At 51.3% G+C, this 18483-nt stretch overlaps 7 protein-coding genes across 7 annotated transcripts; 3 read left to right on the forward strand and 4 right to left on the reverse strand.

Moving 5' to 3' along the window:
* Positions 1-87: 87 nt before the first annotated feature.
* BD324DRAFT_637325 (putative glycerol-3-phosphate dehydrogenase) lies at positions 88-3578 on the reverse strand. The gene is made up of 9 exons (XM_022016991.1): positions 2687-3578; positions 2551-2632; positions 2316-2500; positions 2059-2249; positions 1540-2006; positions 1247-1476; positions 904-1178; positions 656-808; positions 88-564 (listed from the first exon to the last, which is right to left on the reverse strand). The coding sequence occupies exons 1-9, from the start codon at positions 3180-3182 to the stop codon at positions 223-225; spliced, it is 2421 nt and encodes an 806-aa protein (XP_021868549.1). The 5' UTR covers positions 3183-3578; the 3' UTR covers positions 88-222.
* A 1219-nt stretch (positions 3579-4797) lies between these two features.
* On the reverse strand, positions 4798-5357 carry BD324DRAFT_653541 (hypothetical protein; the record flags this gene model as incomplete). Its single annotated transcript, XM_022018670.1, has 2 exons — positions 4798-4811; positions 4871-5357. 2 exons carry the CDS (start codon positions 5355-5357, stop codon positions 4798-4800), a joined length of 501 nt encoding a protein of 166 aa, XP_021868550.1.
* A 236-nt stretch (positions 5358-5593) lies between these two features.
* BD324DRAFT_583724 (Aspartate/ornithine carbamoyltransferase) lies at positions 5594-7234 on the forward strand (the record flags this gene model as incomplete). The annotated part of the gene is made up of 4 exons (XM_022013635.1): positions 5594-6409; positions 6472-6800; positions 6854-6943; positions 6997-7234. 4 exons carry the CDS (start codon positions 5594-5596, stop codon positions 7232-7234), a joined length of 1473 nt encoding a protein of 490 aa, XP_021868551.1.
* A 676-nt stretch (positions 7235-7910) lies between these two features.
* BD324DRAFT_605115 (hypothetical protein) lies at positions 7911-10211 on the forward strand (the record flags this gene model as incomplete). The annotated part of the gene is made up of 5 exons (XM_022013994.1): positions 7911-8321; positions 8526-8967; positions 9018-9072; positions 9125-9207; positions 9262-10211. The coding sequence occupies 5 exons, from the start codon at positions 7911-7913 to the stop codon at positions 10032-10034; spliced, it is 1764 nt and encodes a 587-aa protein (XP_021868552.1). The 3' UTR covers positions 10035-10211.
* Positions 10212-12849, reverse strand: BD324DRAFT_637334 (hypothetical protein). Its single transcript, XM_022016992.1, has one exon. The coding sequence runs from the start codon at positions 12821-12823 to the stop codon at positions 10421-10423; it is 2403 nt and encodes an 800-aa protein (XP_021868553.1). The 5' UTR covers positions 12824-12849; the 3' UTR covers positions 10212-10420.
* An 860-nt stretch (positions 12850-13709) lies between these two features.
* Positions 13710-16650, reverse strand: BD324DRAFT_637341 (cation efflux protein). The gene is made up of 9 exons (XM_022016993.1): positions 16295-16650; positions 16117-16181; positions 15682-15947; positions 14850-15603; positions 14751-14795; positions 14614-14699; positions 14287-14539; positions 14190-14217; positions 13710-14134 (listed from the first exon to the last, which is right to left on the reverse strand). Exons 1-9 carry the CDS (start codon positions 16358-16360, stop codon positions 14012-14014), a joined length of 1686 nt encoding a protein of 561 aa, XP_021868554.1. The 5' UTR covers positions 16361-16650; the 3' UTR covers positions 13710-14011.
* A 310-nt stretch (positions 16651-16960) lies between these two features.
* BD324DRAFT_637348 (ribosomal protein S14) lies at positions 16961-18137 on the forward strand. The gene is made up of 8 exons (XM_022016994.1): positions 16961-17057; positions 17115-17164; positions 17220-17246; positions 17564-17629; positions 17688-17693; positions 17793-17829; positions 17879-17902; positions 17959-18137. Coding segments are annotated over exons 2-8 (171 nt in total). The 5' UTR covers positions 16961-17057; positions 17115-17162; the 3' UTR covers positions 17968-18137.
* The last annotated feature ends 346 nt before the right edge of the window (positions 18138-18483 follow it).

The following is an 18483-nucleotide window of genomic DNA, read 5'->3' on the forward strand; positions in this document are numbered from 1 at the left end:
TTAGTCAACACCAGACTGCAGGCCGCAGGCTACAGGCTGCAGGGAATGCCTTTTATGCATGACAAGGCCTTTAAGCAATTTTAAGGAACTCGTGCAAAGTTTGACAGACACTGCATGACAAGGTCGTCGTCGAAAGCGATTCCACAAAGATCACAATATAGACAAGTGTTGTCAAAAACTACGAAACCACACGCAGGTTCGTTCGGCCCCATCACCAACGTTCTAGGTACCTCCACCGGATCTCTCCACTGGGATCTTCCTCCTTGATCCTCTCTCTCCATTCTCTTCTTGCGAATCTTTGGCGTGTTTCCCAATCGCTCCATTATCGTTTCCGCTGGAGATCTGTCGACTTGAATCCATTCGAGCGAGGTGAGTGAATGCATTTTCAAGGTGTAATTCTTTCAAGCCAGCTGCGATATCGAGGTAATCTTGAAACTCGATGGCACCTTTACGTCCGAAATCGACTTCTCTCAGAATGTTATCGGCCGTTTCGGCGGACGCATCGTAGCCCATTTGAGTCATGGCTTTGAGGAGATCGGCTCGTGTGATACGTGAGTCGTTGTCCTGTGGAGTTTCGAGGAAAGAGCCGGGAGGGTCAGTGAATTGACTGTAAGGAGAATACAAATGACGACACAGAACAGGAGGGACAACTCACGAAATCGAGTTGATGGAATTGAGTCTTGAGATGACTGACTTCAGCCGGACTAAACTGAGCACGCTCAAACAATTGTTGATCTTCTCTCTGAGGGATAGAAATCGGTCCAATCGATTTTGATCGAGCGACTTCAGACAGCTTGAGTTTGGCGCCCTGACGAACAACAAGATACGTTAACGAGTCATTGTCGGTAAGGGAGATCCAAGATGAAGCTTCACAGTGTGTATGTATGGAGAACCACTACTCACCTCTGGCAATCCCATGGATCTCAGGAATTCCTGAGCATTGTCAAATTCCTTTTCTTTCCTCTTAGTGTCCCAACCCAATTCCTCCGACATGATATCAACGATCCTCGGTAGACATTCGAGTGAGACTCTGACATTGAGGAACGATAATCGTGTTCGTCGAGCGATAAAATCCACTGCCGTCAAAGCGTATTCCTTTCGACAGGCGTAACGAGCCTCAGCTTCAATGTAAGGATACAAGGGGGAGATTCGGATCCCGTGCACCGGCCACGAGTAGCCTAGTAACGCACGTAAGCTCGATCAGTTGGGGAACGTTGTCAAAGTTTCCTCCACTCCGCTCTCTCACCTGTCGGGTCTGCCATACTTGCCACATCCCACGCTCGGTCACCGTATGATTCCGCGAGATGTTTGGCGACTTCGGTCTCCAGGCCAAACTGTTGAATCAACTTGATGTACATTGTCTTTGACCAAGCATGAGCCCCAAGAAGCTTGATATGATCCGTTTGAGAAGGTCCATTGGGCTTGAGGTCAAATTCCTTGATGGCTTGATCGACAGTCTCCTCAGCCATTGCACGACTATTCCGAAGGACATCAGCGAGACCGGCAGCGAAAGGAAAATCAGAATCCCTCGCTACTCACTATGTGGTCCACTTGCCACCGGCAATGGTCAACAGCCCCGACTTTGACACGTTGATCATGTGGTTCCTGACTAGACTCTGGGTGTTTTTCGCCGCTGGATCCCTGACAAGCGGTCTGATTCCACTCCAAGCTGACAAGACGTCTCCTCGTCGGACTTTGACATCGGGACTGAGGTAATTTCTCACTTCGTCCAAGATCCACTGGATGTCCTTTTCAGCAGGAACAGGATTCTGCGAGACTGGTGTCGGAGAGTCTGTCGTACCGGCTATAACGTTGCCTTGCCATGGGAGAAAGAAGATGACTCGACCGTCTGAAGTAGCAGGATCTAGGAGACCCATGGTTTTGGGGCCATAATAATTAGGCAAGGTGATATGGACTCCGGCGGAGGGGGCAACAATCTCCTGCGTTGTGGGTTCATCGAGTTTTCTTAGACCGTCACTGAAGGGTCCAGTGGCGTTGATGACTCCCTGTTTTCGAAGAGTCAGACCATGACATACTCTGGAAGCCATGCGGACTCACTCGACACTTGACGATGAACTCTTCGTTTGTCATGTTGTCCTTCAAGGTAGCGGCATAAATTCGCTCGCACCCCTTGGATGGATCGTACTTTTTGTGCAGTCTCGTCACCTCGGTGTGATTCGCTACGATAGCCCCATGCTGAACCGCCGTCATGATGAGTGAGATATTCATCCGCGAATCATTGTGTTGACCTGGAAGAGGGAGTTGAGCACATAAAGATCCCAACGACGAGCTACCGCTCGGTAGCCCCAGCTCACCATCGTAGTAGACTACACCGCCCACCAACCCATCCTTCTTCAACATTGGGAATGCTTCGAGAGCTTTACCCTTGCCCATCCAGTACGCGCTTTCCATATTCTCTTTCCCAGCTAGGATATCGTATAGTTTACACCCTGCGTAGTAGTATGGCAATTGCCACCAAGTGTAAATTGGCAGGAGGATCCTGTGCAGGCCCAGGTCAGCGTCCAAAAGAGAAAGTCGAGACCAACTCACGGAAGCATGGACGAGAGATGCGGAGCCGTCTCCAGGAATATCCTTCTTTCCCTCAGAGCTTCCTTGACAAGTTTCCATTGCTCTGTAAGCCGAAATGTCAGTGTTGAGGGATGACAGACGTAGCACTATTGCTTACCATAATCCAGCTCCATAACTGCCTTTTGGAGATACCTCACGCCTCCATGAACCAATTTTGTACTTTTACTACTGGTTCCACTGGCAAAATCGTCCCTTTCTACACAGGCAACTTTCAATCCCCTACTCGCAGCGTCCAAGGCTGTCCCTGCCCCAGTAGCTCCTCCACCGACGATGAGCAGATCAAAGACATCGTCTGAGCTTGAGGCATCTAAGTCGTCCCCTTCCCTTGAGAGGACTGGACCAGGTTCAGGACCACCCTCAGAAGTCCGTTGAATATATATGCCTGAAGTCTTGAGATGCGCCAGCATCTGAGACCGGGATGGGGGTGACCATAATGGACCTGGACGTCGTTTGGTCACGGGTGTAGAGGAGGAAGAATCGAGTCGGGCGGGTGAAGAGAGGTAGACATATGTCGAGGTGAGGGCTACGGTCGATGCTGCGGTGATGATGACAGCTCTACGACTGTACCCGAAGACTGGGCGAGAGGTGAACATGATGGATGCGGCTGTCCGAGGAAGATGGCGCGGCCTATGGTACGAATGTATGTGCCCGAAGGTGGGAGATCACGAACGTGCCCCACGAATGGACAAAGGAGGAGGAGGAGGAGGAGTCGAGGTAGACGTCCTTGTCCAGATGGGTGGTATGGACTGACTCGATTGCAGAGTCGTTTCGACCCCAAAGTCGTGTGGTTTATAATCCGTTCAGTCGGCCGAGAGGGAAGAGAGTAAAAAAACCTGCAGAATGGAAGCGTTCGGGTTTCGATCGGGATGGACCGAAAGAGAGGTTGGTGTGTGTGTGTGTGGATTGACACCGTCTCAACAGCCTCCTCTGCGATAGTGAGGTGAGTTCTCAGCGCTTCCACTCACACGCTACCTTGCGTCGAATGAAACTGAAAGACAGAAGATACAAAAATGTTCAATTGACGTGGTTCCCATCCATCCCATCCGCCCCGCCGCCGCCGCCGGGCCGAAGTTGCCGGTCTCATCCGCCAAGCAATGCTTTCTGGGATGATCAGTGGATTGGGTTGTGTTGGATCTTCGGGTATATGCATGTACAGAGGGTTCAAGCTACTTTGTGACGTCTCAGAACGCCACTGTTCCAGTGATCGTCTGTGAATGCGGACGGGGGATGGGTAATGGTGTTCCCACCAAGAGCAGAGAGACGGGTCGTCAACACGTCCATTTTCTGCTTCGCGGCGATGTCAATGGACATGGACTTGTAAGCACAGGTCCCAGGGAGGTCGCTGGCCCCCGCGTTCGGGTCCATGGGCACCTCAGTACTCATCGCAACGGAAGGAGTGATTGCGAAACACAGTCTATATCGATCCATTGATCGAAGTCCCCACTCTACAGGTTGGAAGCCACAACAAAGGATACAATGGTTCTGCCACTTCGAAATGGTTCTGCCGCTTCGATCAAGGATGCTAGCGGCGAACGAGATGACGAGATAGTCATTGGGGCTGGACCTGTTCTCTCAGCTTCGATCAGCACGTTCTTTGTTTGCGCCTTCTCGTTGGCGCCGTCGTTGCAGACCCTTTCATAGTCACAAGGCCCGCATTTATAAATAAGAACACGACACTCATCCTGTATCCTCTCCATACAACCAAACATGTCTGAACAGAACACAGGAACCAACGCTAGCAAGAAGTCCAAGTTGACTTCTACACAGACGCAGAAGTGAGAGAGACGCCTCTGATCCTTGTGCTGACGAATTCGAGGACGAAAGATGGCAGCATCGCCTCTTGGGAGAAGGGGACCGGCATTGGACCCACACACGAATCTCAGTGAGGTCCAAGAGAGAGAGCTAGGATGCCGATGACACTGACAACTCTTCACAGTTCTGACATGCTCCAAGTCCGCAACATTACGGAGAACAACATCGAGCTGCAGAAAATCTGGGATGAGCACCATGACACAGCGTCGAATAAATGAGACCTCGGCCGGCAGGGGGGATCCGGGGATGGCAACGAGAGTTTCCCTCGGTACGCATGGCACCTGAGTAAATGAGGAACGGAGGGAAAGTGTTGAGACGGTGGGGAAGCGCGAGATTGATTGATGGATGAGTGGACGGTCGATGTTAGGAGAGTCATGCATACAGTGAAATGGAGGCCTATGGCTCTCCCTCTGAAAACAACGTGAGCAATTGTTCATGAGCCTGTCTACGTCCTGTAGCGACCACTCACCGACCGATTTTGACCGACTTCCTCCAAAGGCCAACCCGGTAGGTACCACACCAGCTCCTTCACTCCTATCTTTAGTCCTCCGTAATAGATCCAATCCCTCCTGTTTCGTCACATTGCGAACTTCTATCAATTCCTTGACTTTTATAAGCATTCCCCCAAAGCCCTTGTTGAACGGAACGAGAGCAACGGAATGACGACGTTTGAGACCCAGTGATCGGACAGTATCTTTGTATACCTGTTGGAGACCTATTGTCGATCGGACGAGCTTGACAAAATGATGAGTCTTGGGTGGAGATTGGGATTGAGCTGTTGGTGACTTTAGGGATGATGAACTGGATTGACGAGGTGGGGATGATTGACGTGATGTAGAGGCTGCTGGGGATGAACTAGAGGATGCGACAGTGGAGGATGTTGATGATGATGCGATGGTCCTGACACCATACAGAACCCTCGATGGGCCAATGTTCGCTGCTGTTCTGACAATCATGGTGGTGTTGCTCGTTATCGTTCGTTGACTGATGGACACCATATGCGATCTGACAAGTTTCAATCACCTCTGATGGGAAGAGTGACGTGGTATATTTTGTGCCACGTGTCACCGCAGCATAAGCTGATAATGGAATCAATTTCAAGGATCTCGAGTAGGTTGATCTTGTTAACTGACCATTGAACACATACTCATCTTCACGCACCATGCTCGTTCGACTCAATGCGAATATGCCGATGGCGGCACCTCGAGCAGCTTCTTCAAGGCTTTTTACGACTTCTGTCAGGTTGTCATACTACTCTCACAGAGGTCTTCGTTCCAGCTATCCACCTAGACGAGAAAATGGCGATCATCCCGGTCATTCTGGTCAATCACCATACTCTATCAGGTACTCATCAAGCACTACCGGAGAAGATGGTCCCCTTCGCCCAGATGCATCTACCGACCCTAAGTCTTCTTCTTCCTCTTCCTCTTCTTCTCCTCCTCCTGTCGGGTCTGATCGACGTTATCAAAAGACATCTTCTTCTTTCTCCTCTCGTCCACCTTACCAAACTCGATCTAAACCATTCTATAATCCACGACCCACAACTGGATCACCGTACAATCCCGATGTATCGTCAACATCCAGACCTTTCCCACAGCCACCAGTCAGACCTTTACAAAGGGCACCCGTCAAACATACCCCCCACGGACGATTTAAACGACAAGGACCCCCACCCAGTCTTCTCACGTTAGCCGATTTGAGCCCTGGTCAAATCTCTCGAGCCATCTCTCACGCACTCGCTATCAAATACGTTGCGACCCGACTACATCCCAGGGACCTTCCCGCTGTACTGGAGAAGCAGACCATAGCGTTGATCTTCTCGAAGCGATCTACGAGGACACGGGTCGCTTCGGAGACTGCCGCCCATTTGCTCGGTGCGAATGCCATGTTCCTGGGCAAGGAGGATGCCCAATTGGGAGTCAATGAGACGTTGAGAGATACGGCAAACGTCGTCGGAAGTATGACTGAAGGATTCATGGCTCGAGTCAACGCTCATGAGGAAGTGGTCGTAAGTAGACTACTAGAGACAGGTCCAAGAGACGCAAACTGAGCCCCACAATCGCTCACTAGGAACTGGCTAAACACTCCCCTGTACCCGTCATCAATGCCCTCTGTGATCTCTACCATCCAACTCAGATCCTCGCAGATCTCATGACGTTGCAAGAAGCTTATGCGCCTCAACCTCTAAAGACAAAGTCGACGTCATTCGATGCTATCAGAACGGCGATCAGAGCCATGAAACCGCTCGAGTGTCTCAAAGGCAAGAAAATGGCCTATGTAGGAGATACCAACAATATCTCCAACGAGCTCTTGGTCACTGTCCCGCGACTAGGTATGGAATTTGCCATTGCCAGTCCGGAAGGGTACAACAAGGTCGATCCACGAGTCTGGGAGAGAGTGTGAGTCGAGGTTCAGGCGTAAACCCCGAAGCTGAAGACTGATCTTCTGGTAGTGTCAACGCTGGAACAGAGAACAAAGTAACCTTGACGACAGACCCCATGGTGGCTATCAAGGACGCCGACGTTATCGTCACGGATACTTGGTCAGTTCTGCATGTGGTGAAGTGCTATTCTTCCGCGCTCACACTTCTCGCAGGATCTCTATGGGTCAGGAAAGCGAATCCGCGGCCAGACTCGAAGCGTTCAAGGGATATCAAGTGACCAACGAATTGATCTCTAAAGCTGGTGCTAAGCCCGATTGGAAGTTCATGCACTGCCTTCCAAGGCATCAAGAGGAAGTCGACGATGAAGTCTTCTATGGGAATAGGAGTCTAGTCTTCCCCGAAGCTGAGAATAGGAAGTGGACGACTGCAGCGTGTTTCGGGTGGGTTTAGCCAACGGGGCTTGAGTCGAGGTGATTGAGGGTGCTGAATGCCTATTTTCAATCTTTTACAGTGAGATGATGGGATACTGGGCGATGTGGGAGTTTGAAAAGCCAGTCAAGGATCAGGGTTCAGGAGAGGTTCCCAGTACCTCCAAAGGAGAGTCAGAGGCAGACGTAGAGAACGGCGAGGGGCTTTGATGAGATGATTTCTGACGTGGCTTTTTTAAGAATCCTTCAGAATTTTCAGAAATCTGTATCTCAAAAGTCCAATGCACCTATAGACGTCTATCGATCCATCCTCGACTGCTTTCTTTACAGCTTGTCTTCCACTGCCCTTTCTCAGTGTTTCTCAATCCGCACAAACTCTCTTCTTCTCTCTCTCTCCTTCTCACACCGGACCTCTGGACGAAAAGTTGATGCCATTTGACCAGTATGGTAGCTCTACTAGTAAATCCAGTACAAGTACTACTACCACTACCACCACTTCCCTCGAATCAAACAACAGTCACAGATTTGACGGGGACAAGCACAGTGGAAGAGCTGAGGGGAATCAAAACACATTCCATTCTGAGCCGAGTGCGATTGTTCCCGGTGCCGTCGCGGCCGCCGAGAAGTCCACCGCAACTGCTGAGCTGAAGTTGTTGACCCTGGACGAATCAAGCAGCAGCCATGGACCAAATGATTCCATGAGTCAGAGAGACTCCTCAACGTCGAACGGCGAGATCACACAAGGGATCAACCCCTTGGGCTTGGAGATCCGGATTATCCCTGGACGTGGTCGAGGCGTGTTCGCCCGAGAAGATATCTCAGCCAACATCCTACTGGAGGAATCCCCAGTCCTCCCTCTCACCCAATCCCAATGGGAAGAAGGGCGTATGAACAACACCATTTTAGGAGAGTATGGATTCTGTTGGTCCAATGGAGGGATGGCCATTGCTTTGGGGACAGCTTCGCTGTTCAATCATTCGAATCGGCCCAATGTCAATTTCATCCGGAATACCAAATCAGGTACCATCGCTTTCAGAACCGTTCGACCCGTATCTGCAGGAGAGGAATTGTGTATTTGTTACAGTGCGGACGAGAGCAAATTGTGGTTTGTCGATACTTCAGAGACGCCTTCGAGTCTCGCAAACGGTGATCATGGCGAGTCACATGAAATCGATGAAGAGGCATCTACCACAACGCTTCATCCCGATGGGACATCTGGACAGGCCGACAAACACTCCACATTCCCGTCTATCCTACCCACCGACCTGATCGATCAGACAGAACACATGGAACGAGAAATAAAACGGGCTCAGCGGAACAGACGACTCGAAATGGAATCAGAGCTCAGATCTCTCAAAGATATCCGCTTGGCCAAATTTGTCACGAAACAACAAGCCCTGTCTAATGATACTTTGACCGCATCCTCCGAGTCCGGAGATCTCGAAATTCAATCACCTCAACCAGTGCCATTCACCCATGACATCGTGTCTATCCCTAAATTCAGTCAGGATATACCGACTGCTCTATCTCCTGAAACGCTTGGAGCTCTCCCTCCACCTCTTCACTCCACTGCATCCCCATCTCCAAACACTCCGCCAGATATAGGTGCGGCGGCGCTGGTGCCTGATCTCGAATGGAACGAGAGTGATTGGGTAAACGTGTCATCTGGAGATCCACGAGCGGAAGCTTTGGGCAATGTAGAGAGGGTCAGAGGGCATGCAGAGATAGACGAGGAGGAAGATTTCAACGCATTCAGTGGGCCGAAGACTCTCGGTGTTCGAGACGGAAGCTGACGGTTCCCGCAGTGCAAATCTGGGCAGTGGATGTGGATGAGCCACGGACGACTCGCTTCTTGCTCAAGTGAGCTGTCAAGTACCCCCACTCTTGACAATCATTTGCTGACGCCGCTTAGCTTCACCAGGGAGATGGACTTTGGCGAATCGTCCATGAGACACCTCAAACGAGTCTTCAAACGAACAAAAGCTGACGGGCAGGGTGAGTAAATGTCAACACCGCGTTCGACATTGGACTCACCTATGCCTATCTCAGAGCGCCAATCTGTCGCTCTGTGCACCCTTTCTCACATGTCCAAAGAATCCATCACATCAAGCATGGCGACTTTTCACGAGTCACTCGCATCTCTTGTGCCGTACATTGCCACCGTTCCCACCGCAGCAGCACGTACCGATTCTGAGCTCAAGGCCAAAGCCAAAATCTGGCCCGTCATCTTCTCTCCATCGCAGCTCCGACCTACAACATCGGAGACCTGGTCAGCTGCCCGTCGAGCCTGGGTACAAGCTGGTATACAGCGTGCCATTTCACTGGCGTTAGCCGCGAAAGATCGTGGAGAATTACCCATTGGCGTCTTTTGTACTGCCCAGCCTGAGATTTTCTGGCCAAGTCCAGAAGCGTTTATTCCGCCCACGCCTGATTTGAGGGCCTCTTCGACCGATACGAGATTATCGACCGCGCATCCTCTTCGGCATTCCGTGTTGAATTGCGTTAGGTCTATTGCGTATTTGAGGACCGTTCCTCCCTTTTCTCAACTTCAGCCGACTCGAAATGGTGCCGATTACCTCTTGACTTCCCTCTCATTATTCATGACACATGAACCGTGTGTCATGTGTTCCATGGCTTTACTCCATTCTCGAGTCAAAGAAGTATTCTACATTTTCCCCAGGAGTCGAGGAGGTGGACTCAATGGAATGGGCGTACATGGCCGAAAGGATTTAAACCATAAATTCCAAGTTTGGGAATGGAGAGGCGAATTGGAGCAGAGTCTGAAGGAGGCTCTGAAAGTCGACGAGGACATTGCCATTTAGAAGGGCATGATGGATGGGATCTCTTTCACCCCCTGTTTGTAATCTTATACTGCACTGTTACACACACATCGTTCATCATGTTTGCAGCACATTGCCCATTGTCGTGTTGTCTTTTTTTTTTCACTCTCCTTGTTGGCTACTGTGATATGTACATCCCAGCCGAATGAATCTCCAAGTAGATCCGTATCCCTTATATACATGCTTGAGCTATAATCGGTCGTGAGATACATATGATACAACTCTGTCCACATTTGCCAGCAAGCACTCCGGTCCCGCTTGGCTCCAGGTCAAAGAATGCTGCATACAGTAGTCTTCCCAAAAGTCGTGGCCCGTGCGTGCGGCGTTTATTTTTCCTTCTGTGTTGTTGCGTCTTGATCCCCCCGACTTCACGGCTTGAAACCTCTCTGATATCTCTGTCTCTTGGCGTCGCCCGACCTTCGCGCCAAATACAAAGCATAGAGCGAATCCCAAAGTTGATCCTTTTTCACTTCATCTCCCCATATCCAACCTGAATCAGATAAGGGATACCCTTTCCAATGGATAAGATACGCCACTCGTAGACCTCTAGACGTTTTTCGAAAGACTTCGTCAAGAATGGCTTCGATCTCAAACGTATTGTCGAGTTCGTGTGGAGGTGGAGGAGAGAAGACTGGTTCGGGAGGGAAAACCTGGATGGGGGTTTCGGCGGCAACAACAGGGACAGCAGGGACAACCTGGGACGGGAATGAGGCTCGCGCTCGAGGTAGGCTTTGCGTGACTTTTGCGGCTCGACTCTGAATATCCGTTGATGCAGAAGCAGTAGCAGGTGCAGAAGCAGAAGGGGGTGCAGAAGCAGAAGCAGGTGCAGAGACGCGAGTGACGGGAGGTGTATCGGGTACAGCACTCGGTGTCAGGGGTAATGATTTTCTCTGCTTGCCAATCTCTCGCCTTGCGTACATGCCCGTCGAAACTCGATGCTTGGTACCCGTAGATGCGGATCCGATTGCCGGTCCACTTTTGCGTCGCCCCTTTTTGGCCTTCCATTCCGCGATGACCTGACCGTATTTGGGAGACTCCAGCAAGGCGGCACGCCGACGCGCCTGCACCGACTTGGATCCTTTCTTAGACGAGGCAGGTTGGAGAGGTGATCCTTTGGTGGTGGACGAGGTGCGGCCCCGACGCGAGTAAACGACTGGATTTTTGAGTCTAGCATTGGAAGTTTGACGCAAAGTCGGAGTGGTAGAGAGATGTTGTCTGAATTCGTCTCCTCCTTCGATCGCTTCTGGTTCTTGGTCTGGTGATCTTGGCTCGGGTAAATTCAACACGTCGTCCTCCCCACCACCAATAACGTCCAGTGGATCTGGCTCGGAAGCTTGAACCCAAGGTGAATCCGGTTCCAGGACAGACCCATCGTCTGGTGGCCTGACGTTTTCCTCGCCTGGTGGGAAGAGGGATTCTCGCAGGATGGACGAGGCTCTGCGAGTCCTTGGGTTAAGCTCGGGAACTCTTAAGAGATTGTCACTAGTGAGACTAGTCGTCAAATGTGCGCTCTCGCTCTCGATGTCGATACGTGGGGCGACAGTGGCAATCGGTAACTCCATCTCGTCTGAGTGATCGAATTCTATCGGCATGTCGGGTGCCATCTCCTCGGGTGTTGGATCCTCCACGTCCGCCTCGACGTTATCGGCGTGCTCGATTCGCTCGATATGCTCCACAAGCTCGACCTCCTCATCCTCCTCTTCTTCTTCTTCTTCTTGCCCCTCGACCTCCTCCTGCACGGGAGGTGGCTTTGAGATGGCGGGCTGCTCGATGTCGATACGCTGATCCGCGACAACGTGCTGATCCTCAACTACCGATTGAGTCACGGCCACAGGCTGATCCAAGACGACAGGCTGATCCAAGGCGACAGCCACAGGCTGATCGAGGACGACAGGCTGATCCAAGACGACACGCTGATTCGGATCGGCTGGACTCTCGTTCACAACACCCTCGAGCTCTGTTTCCGCACTTGTCGTCGTCACCTGGGCCGAGCTGAGACTCCTCGCCGGCGATACGGGAGTAGGCGGTTGTTGAGTTGATCTCTCAGGCTCACTTTGTCGACGCCGACTCCTCTCTCTAGCCCTGTTCGGGAACAAGTCGAGATTGAGAATTCTACCCATATCTTTCAATCCCTCCTTATATCGTCGGACAGCTGCTCGTAGCGGAGGCACCTGTCCCTCCACTATAGACAATTTGGTCCTCAACTCCTCCTTCTCCTTTCTTAGTTGCCCAAGAGCCTGTTCGTGAGTCGTCCGCACGCTTTCCAGATGTGCATCATGCTCCCTTCTCAACGTGTTGATCTGTTTCTCGTGTTCCAATACCAGGCCAATGATCTCCTCGCGATGCGTTTCGATCATCGTCGACGTGTTGGCCCGTTCAGAAACCTCCTCGCTTGTCGGGGGATCTCGTGGCTCCTCTTCGTCTTCGTTCTCCTCCGTAGATGGACGCGATATTTCTTCAGGCCATTTTATCCTCTGCTTCATCCATTCTGCCTTTTCGACCTCCAACGCCTCGCACTGAGCCCTTAGACGCGCAATCTCAGCGTGATGAATCAACAATTCTGCGTCCCGTTTGCATCGATTTGATTCTTCCACTAGACGAGCTTCAGTCAATTCCCTTTCGAGCCCTCGACAGCGATCCCTGAGGTCGAGGAACATTTCTTGACGATCCTGGTGTATTCCACTCCAACGTCGATCATGGGTGCTGCTGGTTGACGGGGTCGGAAATATTCCAAGTTGAGGCGATGCTGACGAGCTACCGAACGAATGCATCCTATACTTTCGAGGGGTGTCATCCATATCATCTTCGTACGAGAATCCGTCTTCGAACTCTACAGATTCTCCTCGCCTGGTAGGGGGGACCCAAGTGGATCGATCGAATGATAATCCTATATGCCTATCCATACCTCGACTGGAAGAGCTACTGGCGAGACTTCGAGGAACACGATCTGACTGGAAAGATTTCGAAGGGATGTACCTCGACTCATGAGGAGCAGGTGAGAGCGATAAGGTGGATGCGGACGACGATGGTGTTGGCGATTCAGCACGCACAAGCATATCCGCACCGCCAGCACGACCCAAACTTGACGTCCCCGCAGCTACTGAAGCAGCAGCATCAAGTAGGGAGAACCCACAGGATGATCGTGAATAGGATGTAGGTAAGGACATGGGGTCGATTTAAAAGACACGGACGAGGGTGTGAAGTACAAGTCGAGTGGTTTTTGGAGCGTGACCGATGCCTTCAAAGGGGGTGAGGGGGGGGGGTGGTTCAAGAGACATACACTGTAGATCACAATCATCAGCGCCTTCATGTATGACATTTGAGTATATGACGCACCTTGTAACGTCTACACTCGGCCCTCAGGGGCGGCGGCGTGGAAATGTCTCGTTCTCAAAAGGTCACGAGATTCACACGACAGAAGAAGACTGGGACAGCGCAAACGGTGGGGATTGTAAGCAGTTGCTCCCCGATCCCACGCGTAGGTTGTACACGCATCACTGGCTTCTCCAGCTGTTCACTCTCCGTCTGACCATTGTTTGAGCTCGACTGTTGACGTTGTAAGAATGAATGAAGAGTTGAATGGATATATCAAAGGGTGGTGGGGACGGCAAATTTGTTATGATGTGTGTCCTTTCCTTACCCGGAAATATGTGCTAGACGCGAATGACGCAGACGTCAATGGGACAACTGTCTGAAGCTGCTGCTGCTGCTGCTGCTGCTGCTACGTGTCTGCCTCCTGATCAACAGCACTGCTTCCGATCACCTCCAGAAAGCTTGGCTAGCTACTTTGAATGTTACATGATGGCCGCGGCCGGAAGGGTATACCGTTAGTACTCTAATAAATGTCGTCAAAATCTCTCCTAATGTTATCTTCCTTGACTTGAGTCGTGCTTCCCTCCCCCCTCGCGAAGGACTGGTCAGACGCTACTACAGTGATCAAGAGGCCCATGCTGCTTTACTTAATGGCTGTGCCCATGTTCTTCCGACTCATCCACATCGACCAGTTTGCCGGGAGTGGGTGGACAACACGTCACAGCTTCGCCACATTCCTCAGGTGGACAGCGAATGAGGCAAGCGGTTTCCTGCGAGGATGATCGTCAGCGTCGGACCAACGAGATCTTGGTCGGAGAACCATACCGATTGATCGTCGTTCCCAGAATAAAATCTGCATGTTGAGCGTCAGACTCTCTCTCTCACTACCTGGCATCGTCGCAGCGCTCGCATCGTTACTCACTCTGGCTGTATAGTCACACTGTGAATTCCATGCTGGTGCATCACTTCCCTGATACCACCAGCAACGTTCATGTAGTCGACACCCGGTTCAATGAGGACATGAACACTGGCCACGACGGTCGATTCGGATAATTGCCAGACGTGCAGCTCGTGTACCGATACCACACCGGATATCTCACGGATGGCCTCATGGAGGTCTTCGAGGGAAACGTGGGATGGAACTCCTTGCAGGAGAATATAGGATGCGGAGCGGACTGAATGAGGTGAGGTGAGGTGAGCACAGAATCCAGTACGATACCGAGCGATCAGAGCCCGGCATATCACTCACCCAGTGGAATGGCGGAATGGAGGATGATACAGGTGATCATGAATGATACACCTGGGTCAAAGTAGAGTGTCCATTTGCCTTCGCAGCTGAAGAGCGGGTGTGTCAAACAAGTCTATGAGCGTGACCTGTTCACTTACAACCAGATGACTAGACCAGCAGCGATGACGCCAACATTTCCGAGACTGACAGCAGCATGTTCAGCCAGTCACGAGATCTGATTCGGAGGTAGCACTCACGCGTCGCCCAACACGTGCAGGAACACTCCACGCATGTTCATGGATCCGTGGGAGTGACCGTGACCGTGACCGTGACCGTGACCGCCCCCGCCGTGAGAGTGATCATGATCGTGTCCACTATTTACCGCTTCGCCATGAGTGTGTCCGTGGTCGTGGTCGTGATCATGGTCATGTTGATGCGCATGTCCACCTTGTTCAGCCTGATTCACGTCTTTCGAGTGTTTATGTTTATGATCGTGATCCTTGGCATGAGAGTGATTTGATCCAGACTCCACCACGGCAGTGGTGTCTGAAGAAGCCGAACTCGATCCGTCCAACCCCGAACTTCCCACAGGTTTCGCAGCAGGGACGCTCTGAGGTCTCTGTCTTGGTTCCCGGATCTCATTCGTACCAACTGCAGGTGGAACGATGTTCCCGCTGCCATGTCTTGCAGGACGAGGTCTAGAAGAGATGGATTGATGTTTGGATCGACGGTTCTGACCTTGACTCATGGATCGACGATGAGATCCCGAGCCAGAGGGAGGCGACATGGGATTCCCCATGAATGATGAAGAGATTTCTTCTCGACCATATCCTGCTTCCTGGGCAGCTTCAATGACTTGCGCTCGGGTCTGAGCGGGATGTTGATAGAGCTGAGAAGCGACGGAATCAGACCGTTCATTACGATTAGTGGGCAGCTGGATTTCTCCGCGAGAAGGGACGTGTTCATCTGATCCTGATCCGTGAGAGTGGTCGCCGTGCGAGTGTCCGTGTTCTAGGAAGGATGAACGTCAATCTTCGTATCGCTAGACAGACAATCGCTGCCCGCAGCCCTTTTGCCCCCATGACTCACCATGGAACAAGAACAATCCTACGATATTACTCAAGAGACCTAACGACCCGACAATGACGATGACCTTGGGATTACTGATTTCGGGAGGAGCGATCAATCTGCCCAGAGCTTCCAAAGCGATGGAAACGCAGAGGGCCACGAGGAATACACCATTTATCAATGCGCCCAGAATTTCAGCCCTTTGCCATCCGTACGAATTGGCATTGGACGAAGGAGAGGTGGCGAGTTTGATGGTGTATAAAGCGACGACAAGGGAGAGTACGTCACTGAAGAAAGCAAGCATGAGCGTTAACGAATGCGGGCGTGGACGTTGACGAGGAATGTGGGCTGGGTCGGTGTAGATTGGTGACGACGATCATTTGACACTGTCGGCCGAAATGCCGGTCCCAGCACGTCGCCGTCCTTCGACCTTTTGTCACATACCAGTCAACTCACTTGAGCATATGAAAAGAATCCGCAACGAGTGCGAGAGATCCGACAGTGTATCCAGTGATAAGTTCCTAGACGTGCAGAGTGAGCAGCTTCCCTTTTGGCATGTCCTACCCTCCGGCGAGCGAAAGATTTGGCGGCGAGGATGGAGTTGTCACGCTTCCTACTAAAAGAACACACTCACCACAAGGAAGAACGCTGAATCGATCACGAGCAATGTGGTGATCCGCGCTTGTCTTGAGAGGCCCATGATGAGTATAGATATGAATGATCAAGTGTGGTGGAGAAGGGAGAATAGTTTGTGGCTCGCCAAAATCGGGGTCGAGCTGGTTAGGATGATGACAGAATTAGTGAGCAGCGGCGGTGGGGTCCAAGTCTGTCTAGTCGAGCTGCTTAGCGGTCCCACGTCTCACACACAAAGATAGACTCTCCAGAGGATCTAACCTACTGCGAGTCCACACCACGCTTCCGTCTACCTGTAAGATGGGACAAGAGGGTCTATATCTGTCCAGAGTATGAGCTCAATCGACAAAAAACACAGTAGGTGCTCGCTCAAAAAGCACGTCACCGTCGAAAGCGGTCGTCGCCGCCGATTAGTGTGCAGGCATGATACCGCCGGCCTGAGTGAGGCATTATAGACGCAAGTCTTGTGGTGAGGATGTATGAGCATGTCTATGTATCTGTGTATCCATGCTTGAAAGTGACTGATGGGACCTCATTCAACAAAAGATGCAAAGGTGATCGACTCCTAACAGTAAAGTGTTGCATCGAGGCCCGACAGCTGCCACCATCCCTGATTCAAAAGTGCCACATCGACGACCCACCCCTCCCTTCAGTCGGCGTTATGAGAAATCGCCGTGGACCCAAAAATCCCTAACCGTTGAATTTCGACGTCCCAGTCCAGTCCATAGACTTTTGATTGAAAGGTGATATAGCTACATCAAGTGGTGAGCTGCTCTTCTTCACTCTCACTCCCTCTTTGAGTCTAGCTCACACAATTCCAGCTCCAGTCGACAGGAAGAGATATCACACGCTCGGCTCAATTCAACAATATGTGAGTTTGAATCGATACTTGACCTCTCAAACGAGTGACGACTGACCATCCACAGGGCTCACGCAAACGTTTGGTTCTCTCGGTGAGTAGAAGCTTGGTATTGGTTGTGAGGGGATTGTGTGATCTGGCGGGTGAGAAGGGCGGATGGAATCTGAGGAATAGGAAGTAGTTGGGCAAGACCGGAAGGGGATGTTGAAGAAGCGCAGGTGGACTGGGGGACAGCCGGAAGCGTAATGGAATGTCATGCTAGGGAGGCTGCATCACGGCACCTGCGTGCCTGTAGCTCAGTATGCGAAGGAAGGAGGAAGGAAGGATGAAGGATCTTGGATGGAAGGATGTCGGATACTCGGACTCTCATATTGGCAAGCCGATGAACATCACCACTGATCTCTTGTCTAGTCCCCGAGAGTACGGCAAAGGATCTCGACAATGCCGTGTCTGCTCTCACCGAGCTGGTCTCATCAGGTGAGTTGTCATTCCATCCATCAAGGATTTGGCATTTTAGCTGACGACGTCGGTATAGGAAATGGTATGTCGCATTGCTCATCACCACTTCTCTTTCTTCTTTCTTTTCATCTGCCACCACCACACATCGCCACTTGAATCCACACTGATATCCATTCCACAGGGGCCTCGACATGTGCCGTCAATGCTTCCGTGAAAAGGTCAGTGTCTTGCAGTACGACGGTAGGATCTAGCTGACAGTCCTTTTAGTCCGCCGCTATGGGATTCACCAAGGTCAGCTGAGCAGACGACTGGCGGCGTAATAAGCTGCATACTGACTTGAGCTATAGAACAACTAAACATCTGTATGTTTTGGTCTGGAGGAGTCTCGAGCGCATCGGATGGGATGGGGATGGATGTGATCCCCTTTTTTCGAGCATAAGAGGAAGATTGTGGTGATTTATTCACAAATCCTCCTTTTCATTTGTAGATAGATGTAGCCATGGTATGACATTGCTGCTCTATTTGATTCAACATCTCCCTGTGCGCATGACTGTGCCGCCTCCTTCTCGCGCTCTCTCTCTCTCTCTCTCTCTCGCCATGCTTGCTCAGCCGCCCCCTCTTCTCTTCTCCTATCGATGTCTACGCTGCAGGACCATGCCACACGAAAAAATTCTGCCACATTTTCCAGTGTCCCAAATTTCGTTTTCCAACCACCTGAGTCTCTCTCCAGTTATCGACACTCTTTCATTGACAGCAGCAGATACAGCGACAGCAACAGCAGCAAACAGTGCAGCGTCTTGTAACAGCGTACACAAGCAAAGCATTAGAGTGGTCAATTGTTGTACTGTACGAAGTCTCAAGTGTACGGCTCA

The sequence above is a fragment of the Kockovaella imperatae genome, assembly GCF_002102565.1.
Source record: "Kockovaella imperatae strain NRRL Y-17943 chromosome Unknown BD324scaffold_15, whole genome shotgun sequence".
Classification (NCBI taxonomy): Eukaryota; Fungi; Basidiomycota; class Tremellomycetes; order Tremellales; family Cuniculitremaceae; genus Kockovaella; species Kockovaella imperatae.

What these genes read in the sequence shown, in the direction of transcription:
- BD324DRAFT_637325 (XM_022016991.1), bottom strand. Translation starts at nt 3,182, where the DNA reads ATGTTCACCTCTCGCCCAGTCTTCGGGTACAGTCGTAGAGCTGTCATC. An exon ending in CGGTGTAGTCTACTACGATG is followed by an intron (nt 2,250 to 2,315) that starts GTGAGCTGGGGC and finishes TCCCTCTTCCAG; the next exon opens with GTCAACACAATGATTCGCGG. An exon ending in GATCCATGGGATTGCCAGAG is followed by an intron (nt 809 to 903) that starts GTGAGTAGTGGT and finishes GTTGTTCGTCAG; the next exon opens with GGCGCCAAACTCAAGCTGTC.
- BD324DRAFT_637334 (XM_022016992.1), bottom strand. Translation starts at nt 12,823, where the DNA reads ATGCATTCGTTCGGTAGCTCGTCAGCATCGCCTCAACTTGGAATATTT.
- BD324DRAFT_637341 (XM_022016993.1), bottom strand. Translation starts at nt 16,360, where the DNA reads ATGGGCCTCTCAAGACAAGCGCGGATCACCACATTGCTCGTGATCGAT. An exon ending in CCATTCCGCCATTCCACTGG is followed by an intron (nt 14,540 to 14,613) that starts GTGAGTGATATG and finishes CACCTCATTCAG; the next exon opens with TCCGCTCCGCATCCTATATT. An exon ending in CTGGGAACGACGATCAATCG is followed by an intron (nt 14,135 to 14,189) that starts GTATGGTTCTCC and finishes TCATCCTCGCAG; the next exon opens with GAAACCGCTTGCCTCATTCG.
- BD324DRAFT_637348 (XM_022016994.1), top strand. An exon ending in GCAAACGTTTGGTTCTCTCG is followed by an intron (nt 17,247 to 17,563) that starts GTGAGTAGAAGC and finishes TCTCTTGTCTAG; the next exon opens with TCCCCGAGAGTACGGCAAAG. An exon ending in GTCAATGCTTCCGTGAAAAG is followed by an intron (nt 17,830 to 17,878) that starts GTCAGTGTCTTG and finishes CAGTCCTTTTAG; the next exon opens with TCCGCCGCTATGGGATTCAC.